Raw genomic sequence first — 22,613 nt, 5'->3', positions numbered from 1 at the left:
TCAATTTCTTTATTATGGTCCACAACTAGAAAATCTTAGAAAAGCAGTCTGGAAAAATCAAAAACTAACAATGAGGAAATGAAATAGGAGATAAACTGGCAATAAAGGAGTAGAAATAAGACAAAACAATAAAATCTCAACTATATTCCTTTCTATGCCTTAGAGTATTCTGTAACATTTAAAGAGATTGTGTCATTCTATTCAAATTATAAATAACAAAGATAAAAGAAATTAGTAGAGTGTGGATGTGCTATCTCCCTTCCCGGGAGATAAAGCACATTGTGTCTTGTTCTATCATTATGCTATGGATTCAAAACAAATTAGACATACACCTTTTGACAGATTAAAAGTAAATTTACAACAGATCTTTATTGCTAAATCTGTTTTGGATTACAACACCTATAAATAGCACAATTTAATACCAATGAAATAAATACCATACTAATGGTTTTCAAATTGACAACCACTGTGTGGACTTCAACTAGCTGGGGAATTCTGGGAATTGAAGTCCACACTTCTTGTTTGGACAAGTTTGAAAAACACTGACTTATACCCTTGCAAACTTTGTACTTTATTAAGAAAACAATCATGAAAATAAAAATAATATTTTGATGCTCACAAAATTGACCACATCATTTTGATTTTATCACCCATGAAACCTCAGCAACAGGATTTAGTGCAGTCTATTCTTTTGCATAAGCTTATTGGCTGATTTAAGCTTGATGTTATTTGAAATTGTAAATGGAATTGCATTTATCACAATGAATTGGCCCCATCGGTTGGGGCTTTTCTAACAATTTCTGCTGTAATGAGCTAGGAATCCTTCTTTAATATGTGTTCTATGTTGAGGAACTTTAATCTTCTTACTATGTCCAATGGAGTCTCTCCATCCTGAAATGAAGAGATAAAATGAACAAAAATGAAAATAACGAATGAAGAAAGCATGAACATTTGAAAAAATACTATGTCCAGAAGCTTTTCTTTCTTTCTTTCTTTCTTTCTTTCTTTCTTTCTTTCTTTCTTTCTTTCTTTCTTTCTTTCTTTCTTTCTTTCTTTCTTTTTCTCCCTTCTAACCACAAAGTAGATTACAATCATCAAGGGTAAATATAAATATACTGTAATAAAACATAAATAATTTAAAATAAGCTAAATTATTATCCCACCGAATGAGAGGGAAGGACTCACTGGAGAAAAGCCTAATGCTGGGAAAGATTGAGGGCAATAGAAGAAGAGGACGACAGAAAATGAGGTGGCTGGATGGAGTCACTAAAGCAGTAGGCATGAGCTTAAATGGACTCCAGAAGATGGTAGAGGACAGGAAGGCCTGGAGGAACGTTGTCCATGGGGTCGCGATGGGTCGGACACGACTTCACAACTAACAACAACAAAAAAACTATAATCCAATTAAAGATGGGGAGGAGAGGGACAGGTGGGGGGCGGGAAGTGGCATCTGTTGTTAATCAAACAACCACCTCCATTGTGCTATCTAGTGTAAAGATCATGGAAGGTTTTGTTTGAGAAACATTGGAAATAGTCAAGATAGTCTGAAACCAGTGGCAAATAATAATTCATATACTGTAGGATTATTACTTGAAGCTAATCTCTTAGGTCAAAATAAAGGAAATTTGATTAAAAGGTGATTGATGGTCTCTACAAAAATGACTGCATCTTCTCGGTAAGAAATAAAATTTCTTTCATAATAATTGACTTTCACACAGAGGAAACATCTGAATATTTTATGATTTTATTTTATTTTTTCCTGTGCATATGTGTGCGTTTCTAAAATACCACTTACTTCTGCTAAGCTACTGCTAAACAATGTTATTCTCCTTATGGGAAATTTAAAATGATCTATGACCAGCATTGGTAGCTAGGATTGCTAACTTTAACCTTCATGTCCTAGTCAAAAAGCTTCAGGGAAAATACTAGATTGTCTATACTTTATTTATAGTAAGTAGATAAATCTATTTTTAAAAATAATTATGCATGTTGTATAGCTAATTCTAATTCCTTTTTACCATTTCTTTCCCCCTTTTTGCTTGTTTTTCTTACTACTCTCTATGTTGACTTTTTTCATGTGTCTTTAAACATCAGCCATTTCTGGAGAACATAACCTGGATCAAAATCTCCAAATGTAGTTACTTACAATACATCATTACAAATCCTGCATTGTCTGAGAGATGCTTCTGTCATCATGGGGCCCACATGAAAGTACAGAACACTGTACAAAGTACAGAAAGTACAGAACACTGTACAAAGTACAGAACACAGAACCTTTCCCATCAAAGTGGTACCCAGTGCCAGAACTCACACATGTCATACAACCCGTCTTGCCTACCCTACAAGGTTCCATCCAAAAAAGGTGCTGGAACTCCGTTCTGAGCGTTCTATGAGAAAAAAAGCCCTGGTGGTACCTATTTATCTATTCACATTTGTATGCTTTTGAACTGTTAAGTTGGCCTGAGCTGGGGTGAATAAATCTTGATCCCTGGCTGTCAGCTTTCCAGTCGACAAGCCCAAGCATCTGCCTCTGGTACAAAAGAAACCCACACTTTTTTTTCTAAAATAAAAATAGATTCCTCTTTCTTAGTAGAGGAATAGTCCAAATCACAGGATGAGATAGAGATCAAAATTAAAGCAAGATTAGTTTTCCATACCTTGTCCTTTATGGAAAGGTCAGCACCCGCTTCAACTAATAATGGAATGATGGACTGGTTTTTCATTTCACAAGCATAGTGGAGGGCAGTCCGTCCTGACTAGAGAAAAATCATAGTACATATAAATAAATAAAAATCATAGTACATATTCTTCAGGAATAAATTGCACTCTTACCCTAATATACTTCTCAGTAAGTATAAAATTTTAAAAAGGACTGTACAAGTTCTTACATGTAAGCTCTTGAATTATCATATACATAAACCCTTGTCTATTGTTTCATCCACCTATAGATTGGCTATTGATGTATAGCTGGCATTTCTATGCTATTTTACCACAAAATGGCTCCATAAATAAAATGTTAAATTAAAACATAAATTAAGAACATCAAAACAAAAGAGTCAAAATATACATTACAGAATTTAAACAGTCTACATTGGGTTGTCACAGTGAAAATAAAATTTAGCTCCTTTTTCAAATTACACATTAAATTATAAACAAGGATGAATTCACATGATATCTAAACTGTTTTTGAATAAGTTAGTTCATTTTGTATTATTTTCTGCAAGATATTCCTTAACTGCCTTGAGATTTGTACAAACATCTTATTCCATCACAGTCCTGAAGCAGACTACAATATTGTACCAGAACAGCAGACTAAAATGTCCAGTCCTATATTATTTCTAACATACTGTACAGACTGAAATAAAAATAAGGTTTGACCTGATCTGAACAATTCCTCTTTGCATTATTGTAAGATTTTAATTAGAGAGTTGGAGCAGGTAAAGCCACAAAGTTTTATCAGAGGTAAATCATACTTGTTCAGGAGACACAATTGTTTGCTAAAGGGCTGAAATTCTTCATGGCCTCTTCTGTATGTTTTGTTTGGGGTTTTAATGATAAACAAGCTATTACAATTTTTTTCAAGAATAGTGCCTGAAAGCTAACTATATGGCTAGGTAGTAGATTTCTGCAATATTTGGAACACATCCTCATTCTGTCTAATTGAGAAAACATGTTAAATTATCCCACTGCCTATGAAACTGTTAAAATATAAATCTAATAGCACTTTCCACACAACGACCAGCCTCATACCCCAAACCTTCTGCAGTAATTTTGTAGTGCTGCACAAGTATCCTGACTGATATACTTCTATGACACTGAATCACTCAGTTGATAAGTGGAATGGCACAACTGGCAGCCAGCCAACTGGATCCAATTGGATCCCATCTTCCCTTGTTGCTTTGCTTTTGTGAGGAAAAGCAACCAAAAATAGCAGCTGAACAATGGGCCTAGGAAATGGCGAGGTTGGAGAGAATCTGAAACGGTGGCAAGGTACAATATTTTGGCCTAATTGACCCTGATTAATCTCATCTAAATTGGCTGGCTTGGGTCCCAGACAGAAGGAATCAATTATTGCTCCCATTTTTTTTCTCCTTATAGTGGAAAGAGTGAATTTCTCAATACCATGGGTGTGGGGACGGTCATGTTGTTCCTCAGCCTTAGGAAAATGATTTTTGTGCATCACATACAGCTAACACCCAAACTGTAACCTAGATATAGAGGATATGAATAAATGCACTTACATCATCTTGAGCATTAACATATGCACCAGCTCTAAGTAGCATCTTGATGAGGTGTTCATTCTGCTTACTTTTAGAAATCTGTTTAGCAGATTTTATGGGTGAAAAAAGGAAAAAATGGAACATTATTGGAAAATGGATAACATTGTCATATTAAGCGGTCAGCTAATAAAGACTTTCTCTTATACATCCATCCATATCCTCCTGAGAACATGTATGTGCTCTCAAATTTCCCAATACCAAACATTCTCAAAAACTAATTAGGAAACTTGATTAGCTGCCTCTCAGCCTCTGAATTAAGGATTATGCTAAATGTGTTTTGATCTTTCATAATGTTTTCAGGATCGCAGGGTGAGTGATAGAATAGCTCACTCTGACTATGAATTGGGAAACTGCAATTGAGTGCACGTTTAGTAACCATAGTGTGCATAATCATTGTAGAAAACTTATGTGCCACTTACTCAAAATATGCACTTTAATACTTAGACAAATGTTGGCTAACTCCATTTTTAGGAACTCAAAAATTATTAGAGGAAGAAAAGGATCATAGGAATGATACAGATGAATTGCTAAATGACTGTTTCTAGCTTGGTATCTTCTAGATATTGTAATTTCCCACATAGCTAGAAAGTCACTGTCACAGCACATCTAGAACACACCAAGTTGAAAGATAATGGTAATTAACCATCTCTGCGCGGGGGCAGGGGGTGGGGTTGTTTTGGGCACTCAGTGTCTAAAAGGTTCGCCATCACTGACATAGAACATAGAATCATAGGATTGGAAGAGTCCTTGGCGGTCTTCTAGTCCAGCCTCCTACACGTGGCAGGAAATATAACTTTCTGGACAAATGGCTGTCGTGTCTCCTGTGATGGTGAACAGCTTCCAGAGGCAAGCTGTTTCACTGATTAATTGTTCTCACTCTTAGAAAACTTCTTAGTACTAGGTTGGTCTGCCCTTGATTATTTTTCATTCATTGCTTCTTGTTTTGGTGCTTTGGTAAATACCTAAGTTGACTCCTTCTTGTTTGTGGCAGCCACTCAAGTATCGGAAGATTGCTATCATATCACTCCTAGTCCTTCTCTTCATTAGACTAGAGTCCAGGGGTAGGCAACCTTGGCTCTTTTATGACTCATGGACTTCAACTCCCAGAGCATGGCTGGCTCAGGAATTCTGGGAGTTGAAGTCCACTAGTTATAAAAGAGCCAAGGTTGCCTACCCCTGGACTAGACATATCTAGTTCCCTCAATCATTCATTGTATGGTTTATCCTTCAGACCCTTATCATCCTTGTTGGTCTTCTCTGCTAGCCCAGGAGCCTCTTCTGGTTTTAGAGAGAGCTGGCTAATGCTGAGAAGATGCTCGGAGGAAGTTCTAAATTTTCTGGCACTTAAAAAGGCCTGTGGAAATATGCAGCTCCTACAAAAGCCTTTTTCAGGTTTTGCCAGAGGCAGAAGTAAGAGATAAGAGACCTTAGGGAGGGTTGCATGGCAGATTTTACCAAGCAGAGAAGATTGTAACCAGTAGGGCAAGATCACTAGAATCCAATATCTTACAATAAGAAAAATTAGAAAGTCATAATCAAGAATCCCTGCAACTATTGGGTTTCAAAAGGAAGCTATATAAAGAAAGAAAAAAACAACCTCCCAGAAAAACCTCTTTCTCATTCTTGTCCTATTTATCAGATTATTTAGCCCTGTCTTTTGAGAGGACTGGCTTGTTCCCATCTGTTCTTTGTTTTTTCAAAGGTCAAGTATGCTGTTATATAATTTTTCATTACAAGTACAGTAGTCCTCAACTTTCATCAGTTTGTTTAGTGATCATTTCAAGTTACAACAGTGCTGAAAAAAGTAACTTATGCCCATTTTTCACACTTATGACCTTTGCAGCATCTCCATGATCATGTGAATGAAATTTGGATGCTTGGCAAATGACTCATATTTATGATGGTTGTAGTGTCCCAGGATCATGTGATACCCTTTTGTGAACTTCTGACAAGCAAAGTCAACGGGGAAGCCAGATTAATTTAATAACTGGGTTAATAACTTAAGAACTGCGGTGATTTACTGAACAATAATGTCAAGAAAGGTTGTAAAATGGGGCAAAATTCACTTCACAACTGTCTCGCTTAGCAACAGAAATTTGGGCTCAGTTGTCGTGGTGAGGACTACCTGTATTGGGTAAAGACTATTTTTCACATGGAAATGATATTAAGTGCTTCATTGAAACAAATCACAACTACCTCTTTGCATCAGGAAAGAGAATTATGGTTTCTCTAGAGCACGGGTCGGCAACCCGCGGCTCCGGAGCCGCATGCGGCTCTTTGAGCCGTCTCCTGCGGCTCCCAGTCGCCTGGTGCGCGCGCACCTCTCCGAACGGGTGGAGGTGCGCGCGCAGCTCTCCAAACCTTCAAGGCGGCGCTTGACCCAAAGAAGCGGGAACTGGAGGGGCCACGATTTCCCCTCCAGAGGAAGAAGGCGCTGGATGCGGCCGGCTCCGCGGGGAAGGGGGAGCGGCAGCGGGGGCAACGGAAAAGCTGCAGAAACGGTAGGAGAGATGCTGACTGGCGGCGGCCTCGGAGGAGGCGGAGGGGGAGGAGGGAAGGGTGACCCGGCGGGGGGGGGGGTGAGCCAGAAGGAAAAGGGAAACTCATCCCGCAGAGCGGTTGCGAAAAGAGGGAGGAGATAAGCCAGCCCGGTACCTGGATCCGCTTCCTGTGTCTCCTCCGCTCTGCCATGATGTCCCCGTTTTGGTCTCCTGGTGAAGTGGGGCTGAGCCGGAAAAGGGGGATGGGGAGACCGAGGGAGGGAGGAAGGAAGAGAGAGAGAGAGACGGAGCCAGCGGGCTCACGAGGGGCAGCAACCTTGTGAGAGGCCGAGAGGCCGCGCGCAAGCCATTAGGACGCGCACGAGCCCTTGGGGAGGCAGGGCGGGAGCGCGGTCCGGCCGCTGGGCTTCCTTTCCCTCTTGTCCGCATCGCTGCAAGGAATTGCGTTGTTTGGGGAATTTGTTGAATTGGAGCCATGGGCTAGTCGTGGTTAAGGCACTTGTAGGCGAAGCAAATCACAAAAGCCCCCAAATCCTTCTAAATGCAGCCCACGGGCGAGCTTCCCAAGTTGTTTTAATTTAGTTTGCACGTGGCAATAGAAATAAGCTTTTTTCCTCCTCAGCGGATCGGTGCGGTGAAGAGGCTGGGCTTCCTTCGGGGGGCCTTTCATTCCTGTACAAGGGGAAGGGGAACTCTCTGTGCTTTTGTCTGTGTGTGTGTGTGTGTGTGTGTGTGTCCCATCTGCAAAGCTGCCGAGAAAGGAGAAGCGGGATACCGGTTGGGTGGGGGAGCGGCAAAAGCGGGGGGGGGAGAGAGAGAAACGGCTCCGCCTTTGGTTCCCCCTCCTAAAGCACAGGGGCGCTAGAGAAAGTTTGGAGTTGGGTAAGGAAGCGCAAAATTCAGGAAGGAAAGCGGGGCGGCGGGCGAACGGGAGACCTGCCGACGTTTGGGGAGGTTTGGGGAGGTGCACGCCGGGGAAAAGGCTGGGAGAGGAGGGGGTCTGGGGTGGGGGGGAGGGATGGGGTGGGGGAGAAGGAGGCTTCCTGGGCTGGGGGGGAAGCAGAAGCGAGGGATCAGGACTCCTCCCGCTTGGCTGCTGCCGCCGCCGCCACCACTCCTACGGCCGCCGCCACCTGCTCTCTCGGCTGGTTGCTTTCTGCTTCTCTCACCTGCCCTGCCCCCCCCGCCTGCCCTCCTTCCTGCCTTCCTTCCCTCCGCCTCGCCTTCCCCGCTCCCGCGTTTTCCCTCTCCCCGCCTCAGATTCGGGGTGATTCCCCGGGAGAGGGCGATGGGATTCCAGCAAGCTTTCAAGCCTTCTCGGCGGTCTCCGGCACGGCTCAGGAAGCGTTTCTGTGCCGCCCGGCCGGAGCCTTTGCCTCCTTCCCTCCCCCAAGCGAGGCGTCCTTTTTCAAGTTGCAAAACCAAGCGGGGTGAAGCGGGCTGTCGGGAAAGACATTGCCGCCTCCTCCTCCTCCAGCGGCGACACCTCCGGTCGGGCCCTGGTGGCGGAGGAGGCAGTGGCAGAGGCGGCCGCAGCACCGGCAGCCTTCCTAGCAGCGGCAGAGACAGAGGCGGCGGCGGAGGAGGAGGAGGAGGCGGCGGCTGCAGAGGCAGCTTCCTGGCGGTCTTCTTCCTCTTGGCTTCCTGCCTCTCCGCCCGCGGTGCAAGCTCGGATGTTACGGGGCTGGCCGGCCCGGACTGGGTCGGGCGAGTCGATCACCTCCTCCTCCTCCTTCTCCCGCTCCCTCTCCTCTCCAGGATGACCCTCCTGAATGTCTTTCCCGACAGCCCGCTTCACCCCGCTTGGTTTTGCAACTTGAAAAAGGACGCCTCGCTTGGGGGAGGGAAGGAGGCAAAGGCTCCGGCCGGGCGGCACAGAAACGCTTCCTGAGCTGTGCCAGAGACCGCCGAGAAGGCTTGAAAGCTTGCTGGAATCCCATCGCCCTCTCCCGGGGAATCACCCCGAATCCGAGGCGGGGAGAGGGAAAACGCGGGAGCGGGGAAGGCGAGGCGGAGGGAAGGAAGGCAGGAAGGAGGGCAGGCGGGGGGGGCAGGGCAGGTGAGAGAAGCAGAAAGCAACCAGCCGAGAGAGCAGGTGGCGGCGGCCGTAGGAGTGGTGGCGGCGGCGGCAGCAGCCAAGCGGGAGGAGTCCTGATCCCTCGCTTCTGCCTCCCCCCCAGCCCGGACCCCCTCCTCTCCCAGCCTTTTCCCCGGCGTGCACCTCCCCAAACCTCCCCAAACGTCGGCATGTCTCCCGTTCGCCCGCCGCCCCGCTTTCCTTCCTGAATTTTGCGCTTCCTTACCCAACTCCAAACTCCGCCGGCAGAGGCTCGATCTGCCATTCTGCAAGCCTCCGCCGCCGGTTAATACCCTGTATTCAGCTCTGGGAAGTGGGAGGGAGGGGGAGTTTGGGGGGAGGGGGAGCTCCACGGTGCAAAAATAAAGCCCTGCCGCTCTTCGCTCTTCGCGTTGCTTGCCCGACTGGCTGTCACGGGACCAGCCCTGCCCCCATCCACCTCCAGTATGGATGGCTCTGCCAAAAGAAAAGCAGCCGAAGCAAGTCTCCCATTGAGAGAATGGGGCGGCGGCGGCTTGCAAAACGGCGGATCCAGCCTCTGCCAGCGGCAGAGGCTGGATCCGCGCTCTGCAAGCCTCTGCCGCCAGCAGAGGCTCGATCCGCCATTCTGCAAGCTGCAAGCGTGTCTGCCGGCAGAGGCTGGATCCGCCTTTTGCAAGCCTCCGCCGCCCCATTCTCTCAATGGGAGGCTTGCTTCGGCTGCTTTTCTTTTGGCAGAGGCCGCAGAGCCATCCATACTGGAGGTGGATGGGGGCAGGGCTGGTGCACGTTTTGCCTTGTTTTGCGCATGCGCGTGCGTGCATGCACGCGCGTGCACATTTTGCGGCTCCCACTTTTTTGTGTTTGTGACGGAACCGGTTCTGAGTGGCTCTTTGCCTTTTTCCGGTTGCCGACCCCTGCTCTAGAGCCTAAAACTCCTTGCTGTGTTAAATCTAAACCTAAAACATGTAACTACAACAACCATGATTAGATGGTTGAAAGGACAGGGGATAAGGGTATAATAGTAGGCATCATTTGATACTTCTTTGACCTGGAACTTACCATTAGAAGATATCCCAGTAGCATAACAGGCATTAAAAGTATGATGAGCAAATAATCAAGGAAACCAAATCGTTTTTTGATAGCATAGTGCAAACAGGTTCTTTCTTTCTAGAGAGAGAAAGGGGAGAGTTTTAGGCAGTTTCTCATTCCACCTACCATAAAAAAAATTATCTGTGATTTGTTTGATGTCAGTTTGGAAAGGTTTTCGATGCTTTCCCATTGCAGAAATTACCCTGAGGATATTCTCAGTTCCAGGAGAGTTACCCTCAGTTAAAAGGAAAGAAAGAAGTGCCTGGTTGAGAAAGTAATAACGAATAATAATGAGTCAAGGAAAAACTAGTACCTACCTGAATTGTTATCAATCTGCAGCCTTCTTTTTTTCCTAATTTACACATGAATAATGTATAAATTATAATTTGTATGTATTTGAGGATCTGGATAGTTTATCCAGAGAAATGTAAACTATCACATGTCTTATTGATCCTTACCTAACATGGCTTGTATCTGTTTATCAGAAAGCTTTGGGAGTTGGTCTAGTAAACTGTATTGCTAACTCCCTAAGGGAGGGGAAGTTTCATCTTTTTTTAAAACCATCTTCAAGAAGTCCTCCCTTATTCTTTTAAATAATGTAATTGTCATCATTCCAACAAATGCAATACTTCAAAGAACTTCAAGGCATTGTTTACCTTAAAGAATCTTTTAATTGAGTAGCATAGCTTCGGCAGATACACGGTCGAAGCCAAAATCTGTATTCTCTTCCCCTAAACACATCGTATCAAAGCACAATTCCCTCCCCTAATGAACAGTCATAAATCACATTCTCCCGATTAGTTTAAAATGCAAACTTTCCCTCCCTTCTTCAACCGCCAATTCTTATCTTCTCTTATTACAAACAGTCTTGAGATACATTGTCCCTACTCCCCCCCCAGCGTCCACTCATTCTAACTCTAAAAGTAACTTACAAGTTAAAGAAAAAGGCTCCCTCTCCCTATGTTGTCAAGCAAGAACATCCGATGTTAGCAGCATTGACAGTAATTAAGGTCAGCTTCTAAAGTTCCATGCTTTTCAAAGCAATCAAATGTGGTGGCTCCTTAGTTTCAGGCAGTGCTAGATGAAATCAATTGTATTTCAAATTAGTTTTAGGGAAGGCCGTGAGGTTCTGTGTCAACTGTCCAGTTAGTGGATCCAGAAAAAGGAACTCCTGGGACATTATTTTACCAAGAGTATAAATTTTAGTGAATAAACCATATTGGCACAGATGAAGCAAAACCAGCTCTGGGTTTCCCATGCAAAAGCTAGCATAGTTAATTTCCCCCTTTCCCTATGGGCCACCTACAGTACAATTATTTCCACCAATCACTTCTGTTTATTTTATTATGGGAACTGGCCAGTCCTGCTAGAACATCTGGTCTATGTGTCGTCTCATGGGAACTGGCAATGCTCAGATGCAATCCCCCACCCTTTCATTCCATCCCACCTCCTCCCCTTTTCTTTGTCAAACTGTGAGTGATGTGGAATATAGGTGAAAGGGCGAGTCAGTCTTGACATTCAGGTTGTCTTAATTATCTTGATGTAAGATGCTCATTTGGAGGGAGAGAGAAAGAAGGATTATGACTATGTTGACCCTGATAGCAACAGCATTGACTATGAGAACCACTTGGCACTTTTTAAAACTAGGGGCATTATTCTGCAATGGTTTTGCTTCTATCTTTCAGGAAGGATCTACATAATGTCACCTGTCTACATAATGTCACCTGGGAAGTTGAGGCTATTGTCAGATCAAATCTCTTCACCCTGCTTTGCTTTGCTTTGATGGCAGCCTATAAAATATGCTGAGGGGGAATGGGAAGGTAGGGAGGAAGGAATGACAGAATCCAGAGGTGCCATCCAGAGACAATGGTTGAAAGATCCAAGGACACAAACCTGGAAATGGAATGCGAAATGCCCATTCAAAGAGGCACCAAAATGTGGAACTGTTACCCTAAGAGCCGTGGTAGCACAGTGGCTAGAATGAAGTATTGGAAGCTAATTCTGCCGACTGCCAACCGTTCAATTCTCACCAGCTCAAGGTTGACTCAGCCTTCCATCTTTCCGAAGTAGGTAAAATGAGGACCCAGATTGTTGGGGGCAATGTATGCTGACTCTGTAAAGTGCTTAGAAAAGGCTGTAAAGCAGTGTGAAGCGGTATATAAGTCTAAGTGCTATTGCTATTGGATACAAGCAAGGTGACCAAGGGGAGAGGGCCTGGGAGAAGGGAAAATTACCAGAGTTACAAGGGAAATCCTCAGAGCTGGCTTTGCTATGTTGTAACCACTTGGCTTCAGTAAAAAATATCCCTTTCACTACAAATGGAGTCGAGATTCTTTCTTTCCTATACATCCAAGCTGGGATAAGCCTGACAACTATTTTCTTCCTGATATTTTGAAACATACAGTATACAGTATATGAAACTGCTGGAGACAGCATCAGAGATTTGAGCCGAGTGCTATGATAACATTCAAAACAACGTCTCTTTCAAAGCATCATCGGGTAGTAATGTGACTCAGAAACTATTATAAAAACAGTTTTTATAATAGACTGGATGAGGGTAATAAACTGGATCTAGAAAGGATGAACTTTTTATTTATTTATATTTCATATTTCTTAACTGCCCATCTCCCTCAGACATCTATTCACTTATTTATCCCATCCTTATCACTTTTATTAGTCCTAGTTCTGTGTTTGCCATATATTTGCCCTTTCTCAATGGGATCACACACTCTTAAAAGATCATATATACACTTGGGCAGTAATTCTGAATCTAGATCTCTCCTAATCCCCCAGAAGGAGGCAAAAGACTCATTGGCTGACAGCTGCATCCATTCTTAGATACAACTGGCTTTTAAAAAAGTAGTGCATTGACAGATAATTCCCAAGCTTCAATTCTCTAAAATGTTCTACATAGGGCTGCCCTTACGTGTGCTTGGAACTTCAGTGTTGCAGCAGATTGGTCTCCATAGAAAATATGTTGCAGCAATTTTGATTTCTTTATGTAGTAATGCCTTTTAATTTGTTTCCCAGAGCAGGACAAAGAGTTCTTCCTATCTATAAAGCCTCAAATGATTTGAGCCCAGAACCTCTGAAAAATGCCTTCTCCTTGCAGATTAGAACCACCAACTTAGTTCCCACAAAGCTTATTTCCAACAAGTCACCAGAACCACAATTTTTCCATGGTTACTCCACATTCATGGAGTATACAAATATTACCTCAACCTTTAAGGGGGCTTTATAAATGCATCTCGTCCAAATTTTAAATCATTTCCTATCTTTGTGATCTGTCTTAATGCACAACTTTAAATAATTCCTAGAAGCAAAAGCCCTCTGCCATTTCTTGGAATTTTACTCAAACATTTTGATGGCATAACCAAAGGGAGTTCTGAAGGCTAAAAATTTATGTATTTATTTGTAAAATGTATTGGCCACTCATCTGACCATAGGATAACTCTGGATTGCTTACAGTCCTAAAAATATGTCTATACATATACATTAAAACATGTCAGGCATTAAAATCTAAGGACATGTGGGGAGAGCGGGGGGCAGAGTGGGAGAAGATGGAATCTATTGTTTTTCAATCAACCACCTCCATCGAGCTGTTCCCTCACAGGGGTTCCAGGCCAACTGGCAGCGCCTAGTCTTTAGGCCCTTATGAAAGAATAGGAGGGCCGGGGCCAACCTCACATGTGGGGGCAAGTTATTCTAGAGGGCAGGAGCAACAGCAGAGAAGGCCCTCCTTCTGGACCTATCAGCCAGAATAATCGGACTGACGGGACCCACAGCATGCCTCTTCTGGTAGCACGAGTGGGATGGTCCAATCCCTGTGGGGTGAGACAGTCCCTCAAGTAACCTGGCCCCGTGCTGTCAGGAGAAAAACATGTTCAAATGAAACAACAGACAACACACAACAAAAGTCTCACTTTACGATCCAGAGGTTTGTTTAAATTTAACACACAAATTCAGTACTTACATTTCAACAACTCATTGCAATGAGGACCAGCTTTGGACTTTTCTGCTGGCCACTGCTTTCCATATACCAACTTTCCACATACCCGTGTACATCTGAAACTCACAGCTGCTAGCATCACTTCCCTATTTCCCATAAATTCAACCCATATGTTCTAAATATACATATAACACAGGCAACGCTGCAAAGGCATATTGAGCAAAAGACAGCTACAGCTTAAGCTGCAAATATTTCCTTTGAACTGTGAAATTGGCTACAGCACAAACTTTGGCTCAGTTACTTTTCCATGAGGCCTGATTTGGCTCACCTATATATATATACATACACATATATACATGTAAATTACTAACAAAGAATTAAGGGAGAACTGAGATGCATTTCTGACTCTTTAGTCTTCATCAGTCAGCCATACCCTTCTGAGATTCGAACCTGGGCTGATTGCATATTAGGCAGTGTTATTTACCTCTTGAGCCACAGGATCTCTCTCGCTCTGTTAGCCTTCTGCAAGGGGAGATAAAGGGGAGATCTCGCTCTGTTAGCCTTCTGCAAGGGGAGATCTAAATAGTTAACATTTGAAAAAATACACACACACACACACACACACACACACACACATATATATCAGGAGGTTAAAACACTGCCTGATATATAATCAGCCCGGGTTCGAATCTCAGATAAAGGGTATGACTAACTGATGAGAACATAAATGAGTTCGAAATGATCATCTTAGCCTCCCAAATTCTTTATTAGCAATTTGAATAATTTATATATATATATATATATATATATATATATATATATATATATATATATATATATATATATATATATATATATATATATATATATATATATATATATATATATATATATGTCTATATATAGTGGCTGGGCACGGCACGGGTTAAGCTCTGTCATAACTAATAAAGGATGTGTTGCTTTCTGAACAACTGTCTGTATTCATTCCTGCTCACCTGAGCCCACGACATAACAACCAGCACCTTGAATTGCTCCTGGGAGCAGGCTGGCAACCAGTGAAGTAGTGGTGTTATAAGGGCCCATTCTTGGGGCCCCAAAGTTGCCTCCACTGCCACACTCTGCACCAGCTATAACTTCTGAATGCTGTTCATGGTAGCCCCATGTAGAGCACATTACAACACTCCAACAAATAAGGTACTATGGATTCTATCTAGTACACAAAGCCATTCATATCCAAAAGACAGATAATGTAAGAAATGAAATAAATAAAATGAAAATGACTTCTGGTTTGCTTACACAGCCACAGTGTATGTTGGAAAGTGAGCTCCATCTTCCACATCTGATTTCGCACTGCTGGGGGACACTGGAAAGGGACAAAAGTCTCCCTGTAGAGGTGACAAGCAAGGAGAAGACCCCCCCACTTGATCGCGGGAGGGCAGTAGCCCTTTCAATCAATCCAGGGCAGCCCTCCAAACAGGTGGACGAAAAACCGGCCATAGAAATATGGCCTGTCACTAGGCTGCAGACAGCCGAAGTCAAATATACCACCAAGCACCTATAAAGCAGCGCGGATGAGACTAGGTGAGATATGAACCTCTCTTCAATCCTATTTTTTTCCGCCTGTATAAGCTGCCCACAGCAATTTTCCCCCATGGAGAGAGGGAAGGGAAATTCTATCCCACCCTCTAAAAACAGCAACGACTGACTATCCAGGGGAGTTTAAAACACTGAAAGAAAAACTTGATTCTAACTGGATTTCTATCTTTCTAAAATTTGAAGACTAAAATATTTCTTATTCTTATTGAAGATTTGGGTTTTTACTTACAAAAAAGAAGTACAATTGGAAAAATGATTATAAAAATTTTGGACTTAAAAAAAATCTTAAACGGTATGGGCGACATCTTGTGTCTAAACCTGATATTACAACTTGTTATTGTCTAAAAGAGACTTGGCTTGAAGCCCAGACTATAGATAAGATTTTTGCAACCTTGGCAGATATCAGCTATGAGAAGCCTAGCTGTGTTCTATACTCAGTGACAAAATTATTTTCATTCTCTGATTGTAAAGCTTTTAACTTAACACACCACTAAGAGAATATGGATGAAGATCAGGAACAGATTTTATTTATGTTGAAAGCAATTTATGAAATTATTCTTACAGCTTCTGATGAAATAAGAAGCTACAGAAAAGAACAAGATGTCAGCCTAGATATACAAGCCAAACTTTGGTTACAACTAAAAAATCAACTACACAGAATATAATAGAAAAAGTGGAACAATTAAATACTATGACAGAAGATTCAACTGATCAACAAACACAGTTAACAGAAAACCCAGAAAAGGGACTGACAACACTGAAAATGGAAAACACTCTCTATATAAACCAGAAGAAACCTGAGGATCAAGAAGAAGAACAGACCAAAGGGAAGATAAACATTTCAGGACAACTATGTCGAGACGGAAAAATAGAGAGATGATTTGTTAGCCCTTCCAAAAAACTGGTGACTGGATGGCCTCTTTTATCACAGACAATATACAGTATATAATAAGAGAGGGAGATCTATTTGATGACTTAAAAGCATGGATGTGGAAGGCGAGTTGGCTGTTCTGTTCCAGCCTACGACTGGCCCTGTTTGAATGTCAGGGACCACCCCTTTTTATAGTCAACAGGCTGGGGGAAAAAACCAACCAAATTTATTTACAAAGAGTTCAAACAAAAGTTAAACGAAAAGTTCAAGAGTTAAACCAAAAGTTCAAAAAAGAGTTAAACAAGAATAACAGACCAGGACTCTAGCAGAAGATCTTCAAACGGTTGCCTTCAGCAACCAGCACCTCCCACACCTTCCCCTTTTATCAGCAATCCCAAGGCGTGGGTTCTCATTGCCTTCTCCTGAGTTGCCTCATTGCCTTCCTCTGTTCTGCTCTGCTAGATTGCCTCCTGCTCCTAGCGTCCCTGAACAGAGCCAGCTGTGGATCGTCTTCTTCCAATCCCTCATGCTCACATGGCTGAGTCTGATGAAGAACAAGACAGGAGGGGCCACGCTGAGAGTCCTGCAGTGCATCAGAACCTTCCTCTGACACCAAAGGCTCTCCAAATCCCTCCTCCTCCTCCTCTTCAGAATCATCCGACTCAGCTGCCGGAACCACAGGCTGACGCTGAATCACAACATTGGCAAAGAAAGAAAGCTAGAATAAGGCTGAAGAAAATTGGGGTTTTGACTTAGTGAGGATTAAAATAGAATATACTCAAATAGACAATATGTGTACTTTGAATACTAGATTTTGTTATAAACTGAGATAAAGAAAACTTTGGTCATTTAAAACTTGGAAGTATAGATATTAAAAGTTGAATTTGAATATTGATTTGTTTATAAAGATTGAATGTAAAAGTAATTAAGATATATGTATAAGTAAAAATCTATTGATAAATGTAATAAACATGTTTTTACTTAGCTGATATAAGAACTGTATTAGCTTAAATATGAGATAGTAGACATTAAGAGAAAAAGAGAGGAAGTATTTGATGTTGAAAAAGAGGAATTTTGGTTACTAAATTTAAGACATTTGTAAATTAATAGAAAATAAGAATGTTATACTGTATTATTAATTAGATGATGTAAGATGGTGAGAAATAGAATATATTCAAATAGATAAGACATGTATCCTGAATATTAGACTTTGTGATGAATTGTGATAATCATGAACTTTGGTTACTTAAAACTTGGAAATTATTAATATTAAATGTTAAACTTAAATATTAATGCAAAACTAAAAATTGGGAATTGATGTTTTAAAGATGGAATGTTAAAATATAAAATATACTAAAATATTGATAAATATAAAAAACTATTAAATGACTGATGGGTAGCAATAAGAAATATGTTAATTTAGATAAGAGATAGTATGTATTAAAGAAAAAAAGAGAGGAAGTATTGGTTATAATAACTTGCACATGACAGTAAATACTAAGGGGAAGTTTGGGACTTGTACTAAAGATACTTGTATGTCACTGAATTATCGATTAACTCAGCCGCCACATTGCTTTTTAAATACTTAAATGTAAAATTAGAAAATCAATAAAACATTAAAAAATGAAATGAAATGAAAATAGTTTCAGGTGACACTTCCAGACAGGACATCATGATAACCTGCATGTAAGTGCAATATTTAGTAGCACTGGTTGTGACATTTTACCCCCATTTCCCAGAAACATTCATAAGAAAGGAAAGGTGGAATTTTAGAATTCAAACATACAAGGGACTTCACAAAACATCCCAGACTTCATAACCATGGATAAGAATGGATGGATAGTGGACGTTGCAGTATTTGGAGACAGAAAAAGAACTGGAGAAAATCGCAAAATACAAAGATTTTCAAATAGAAATAGAATAGCAAAACAAAGCCAAGATAGTCATAGGAACCTGAGACAAAATTCTAAAGCATCTGGAGTATCTCTTGAACACCACTGACATTGACAAAATCACCATCAGTCAATAGCAAAAGTCAGTTTTAATTGAAACAGTTTATATCCTACGATAATACTGTATCTTTAGCACCATCAAACAATATCTGCCTATCCTAGATCCCTGGGGAAAAGCCAATAGGTGGATGAAAATGTCACATCCAAAATCACCATCAGTCAATTGGCAAAGGCAGCTTTACTCAGAACCGCTTATATACAAGGATACCTTTAACATTATTTTAAAAAACAGCATCTGTGATCCCAGGTCCTTGGGAGAGACTCAGTAGATGGACAAAAATGCCAAATCCATGCTGAACCTCTGGCTGATTATGCATCCAACCATAATAATGAATCCAGCTGGCAGCTACAGTTGGATAATTGAAGTACTACTCTTTTTTACAAGCTTCATATCCATTATATGTACAAATCTTGACATTTTTAATAGTAATTGCAATTAGAAATTATAACTATAATAGAAAATGATTACAAACTAAAAAAGAATGAAAAAGAAAAATAGAAGGTGCAGAAAAGGAAGGGGGAAAAATAAGAATACAGTATAGAAAAAGAAAATACAATATATAAAGAGATGATTTTCCCCCTTCATCAAAACAAGTATAAAGAATTTTAGTAACTTATCACCTTCTCGTAAAATACAACAGATGATGTCTTCTCTTCCTATTTTATCTATAAACAAAGATACAGGTTACCATAAATATTAGTGGTATCTCCTAATTCTTCCTCTATGTCTGGATTTCCTGCCTAACCCTGCAGAACTCAGAAAGGAATCCAATATGCCTTAAAGCTTCGAAGTGACTTTAAAGCAGTGTTTTTTAAACCTATCAACTAAGATTGTTCAACTCCCAGAATTCTTCAGCCAGCATATGCCTTCTTTATCTTCAATCTACATCCGTCCTGGTTTTAGCAACCTAAGAAACATTTCTATTTCAATCGCTTCTCTTACCTTATTTTTTATGTTCACATCAGCACCCATTTTCAGAAGGAAACTGACAATTCTATTGTGCCCTTTCTTGCATGCACAGATTAATGGCGTGTCTCCACCAAAACGGTCCTGGGCATTCAGATTACTGATGTCTTCTTCCAATAGGAGCTGAAGTTCATTGAAGTCATTATTGTAAGCAGCCTGGCAAATGGGCTGAGGGAAGGAAAGGTCGGATAACCTGATTAAGTATTTTCAACAAATTTTGATTTAAGACATAAAATGACAAATGTATTGGGTATTGTTACTTCATCTTATTCATCCACCTTTTGAATTGTAGACCGTAAACTTTTTTAAACATACAGGTAGACGTCGACTTCAAACCATTTGTTTTGTCGCAGTGTGCTAAGTTAAAATGGCCCTGAAAAAAGTAAATTATGACCATTTTTCACACTTATGACTGTTGCTGCATTCCTATGGATCAAAATTCAGACTCTTGGCAAGTGGTGTGTATTTATGCACTGAAGTCCATTTATGCACTGAAGTGTGTATTTATGCACTGAAGCCCTTCCCTTCCCTAAGTCTATAATACTTAGGTTTCAGAAATTACATAATTTCAGTCCAAAATGGGCTATCCATCTGCATGAAGAAAAGAGGAACTACACAAAGGCAACTATAGAGACCATATTTGACTCTATGACTTATTTCAATTCAAGTCAATTGTCATAATAACTTTCAGTCCAGCCATTGCATAGGCAATTATAGGGTCCCACCAAGTATTACAAACCTGTGTCTCACTTTTCTTGTTTTCCTTCTCCATCCTCTTAGTGTAGGGTTATCTCATTTTGCACTATACAGGTAGTCCTTGACTTATAACAGATCATTTAGTGACAGTTGATAGTTACAACAGTACTGAAAACAGTGACTTATGACCAGTTTTCACACTTACAACCATTGTAGCATTCCCATGGTCACATGATCAAAATTCAGACCCTTGGCAACTGACTCATATTTATGATGGTTGCAGGGTCCCCAGGTCATGTGACCAGTTTTTGTGACTTTCTGACAAGCAAAGTCAATGGGGAAGTCAGATTCACTTAACAACTGTTTTATTAACTTAACTGTAGTGATTCACTTAACAACTGTGGCAAGAAAAGTCATAAAATGGGACAAAGCTCACTTAACAAGTGTCTTGCTTAATAACAGAAATTTTGGGCTCAACTATGGTCATAAGCTGAGGACTACCTGTACTTCTAATGTACGCCAGGTATATGAACTTTCACTGGCAGAAGATTACTATAAGTTGAAAGGTAGATTCTTACATGAAGCAAAAAACAAATTGGGATCTCCAATTCTATTAACTAATTACACTTGGGTCTTATCATGCTCTTCTAAAATCTTTCTACTTTCAAAATCCTGATTCCAACATTTTCCCTCTAAGGTGCCTCCTTCCTAGGGCTGAGAGAAAGTGACTGGCCCAAGGTCACCCAGCGAGCTTCATACCAAAGGTGGAAATAGAAATCACAGTCACCCAACTTTTATCCTGATGCCTTAACCACTAGCTACAAACTGGCTTTCACAGAGCAGAAATAAGGATCATCCTAAAGTTTTGGAAGTAGACAAAGAAACCAAGGAGAAAAGGGATTGCAGCTTTGAACAAGCTCTTGATGAAAAACAAGAACGCATTTAAAATAATAATGAGGAGGAGGAGGAGGAGGAGGGAGAATAAGAAGGAAGAAGGAAGAAGGAGAAGGAGAAGAAGAAGAGGAGGAGGAGGAGGAGGAGGAGGAGGAGGAGGCTTCCGGTTTGCCAATGCCACCATTATGGACGTTGGGAGGACAGCTTTCATCTTCCATGTCCAGTTTCGCATCGCTGGGGGGTCCTAAAAGGGCCAAAGAGTCACCCTGGAGAAGCGACCAGCAAGAAGGGGGTTTTGTTGCAGAAATGCAGGGGGGGGACAAATCCCCCATTAGTGCCTGCATTCCCTTTAAACCGGTGAACAAAAGACCAGCCATAGCAATACGGCCAGTCACAAGGCTGCAGACAGCCAAAGCCACACTTACCACCAGGCAACATTAAAGCAGCATGGAAGAGACCGGGTAAGATAAACCTCTCTTATACTCCAATCTTCCTCTTTTCACCTAAATAAGCTGCTAAATACCTTCCCCCCTGCGGAGAGGGAGGGGGGATTTCAACCCTCCCTTCAGAATCAGCGGCAATTGAACCTCCAGGGGTGTTTTTAAAAAGAAACTTTTAAAAATGAATTGGACCTCAACTAGAACTTTTTTCCTTTTTAAAAAAACTTGTGGACTAAAATGTCTTGACTATTTATTCCTTACTTCCTATTTTTATTTGAAAATTTGGCTCTGCTCTTTTGAAACAGAAGAAACAATTGAAAAGGGATTAACAGGCAGTTCCCTAAAAGAAAAGAAAATAATTTTCTAACCACTTGGGGACCACCGTGTGGCTAAATCTGAAATTACAATCTGACACTCTTAAAAAAAGAAAAGAAAAGAGAGAGAGAGAGAGACTTGGCTGAAAACAAGATAAGACTAACCTTGAACACCAGATGTGAGAGTACACCATGGAAGAAATACAAAAACAAATTTATGCTATGATGAAAATAACCTGCCAAACTTATCAGTTCCTTTCCACAGCTGGTGATGAAATAGCTTTTGGGAAAAAAAACTAGAAAGCGTCTTGGATAAGCAAACTCATATTGTGATTATAACCAGGGCTTTTTTCCTCATAGAACGCTCAGAACAGAGTTCTGGCACCTTTTTTGATGGATTTTTTTCAACTTTTGCACAAGCTGTGCTACTCCCTTTATTGGCTTTTGAAAGCCAATAGGAATTGCTGCTGAGCCTGGCATCGAAGCACGGACAACATGTGTGCACCTGCCTCGTGCTCATCTCGTGTCAGCCAGGCTTACCGCAAGTCAGAATGAGAAAATGCAGTGGCAAGGAAACCCCCTCCTCAACTTGCATTTGTCAAGTCCACCTTGCCCTCTGTGAGACCCTTGGCCCAATGGGGAGCCGAGGCCTGGTGGACATAATTTCCGTCTCCATCTCTTTTTAATGGTAGTCCTGAAGATACCTGGGGGAGATGGGAAGAGTGATGCCACAATGCTGTGGGAGCTGTTGGGCCTACTCTACATGGTGGGGCTGAGGATGGCGGGGCGGAGGTGGCACTGGTGGGGTGGCTGTGGGTGCTGGGTGCAGAGGTGGCACGCGTGGGGCACGGTGGGCAACTGATCTTCCATGGACTGGGCCAGCTGGTGGCCTACCCAGTATTAGACATTTATTATCTCCTATTGCTAGTCCTTCCAAAAGGAACT

The 22,613-nt window shown here is 41.7% G+C and overlaps 1 protein-coding gene across 1 annotated transcript in view; it reads right to left on the bottom strand.

Annotated features, from left to right (window-relative positions):
- Positions 1 to 338: 338 nt before the first annotated feature.
- The window catches only part of ANKRD22 (ankyrin repeat domain 22), a 41,588-nt gene continuing 19,313 nt past the window's right edge, over positions 339 to 22,613 (bottom strand). Inside the window, exons 2-6 of the mRNA XM_083363447.1 lie at positions 19,301 to 19,492; positions 9,900 to 10,007; positions 4,242 to 4,319; positions 2,658 to 2,756; positions 339 to 891 (exon numbers count right to left, since the gene is read on the bottom strand). Coding sequence (XP_083219573.1) covers positions 814 to 891; positions 2,658 to 2,756; positions 4,242 to 4,319; positions 9,900 to 10,007; positions 19,301 to 19,492 — 555 coding nt within the window. The 3' untranslated portion in view covers positions 339 to 813. The remainder of the gene's footprint in view (positions 892 to 2,657; positions 2,757 to 4,241; positions 4,320 to 9,899; positions 10,008 to 19,300; positions 19,493 to 22,613) is intronic.

This window comes from Vipera ursinii, assembly GCF_947247035.1.
Source record: "Vipera ursinii genome assembly, chromosome: 5".
NCBI classification, from domain to species: domain Eukaryota; kingdom Metazoa; phylum Chordata; class Lepidosauria; order Squamata; family Viperidae; genus Vipera; species Vipera ursinii.
Note: the sequence above shows the minus strand (reverse complement) of the source record. Positions and strands in the feature narration are given on the sequence as shown.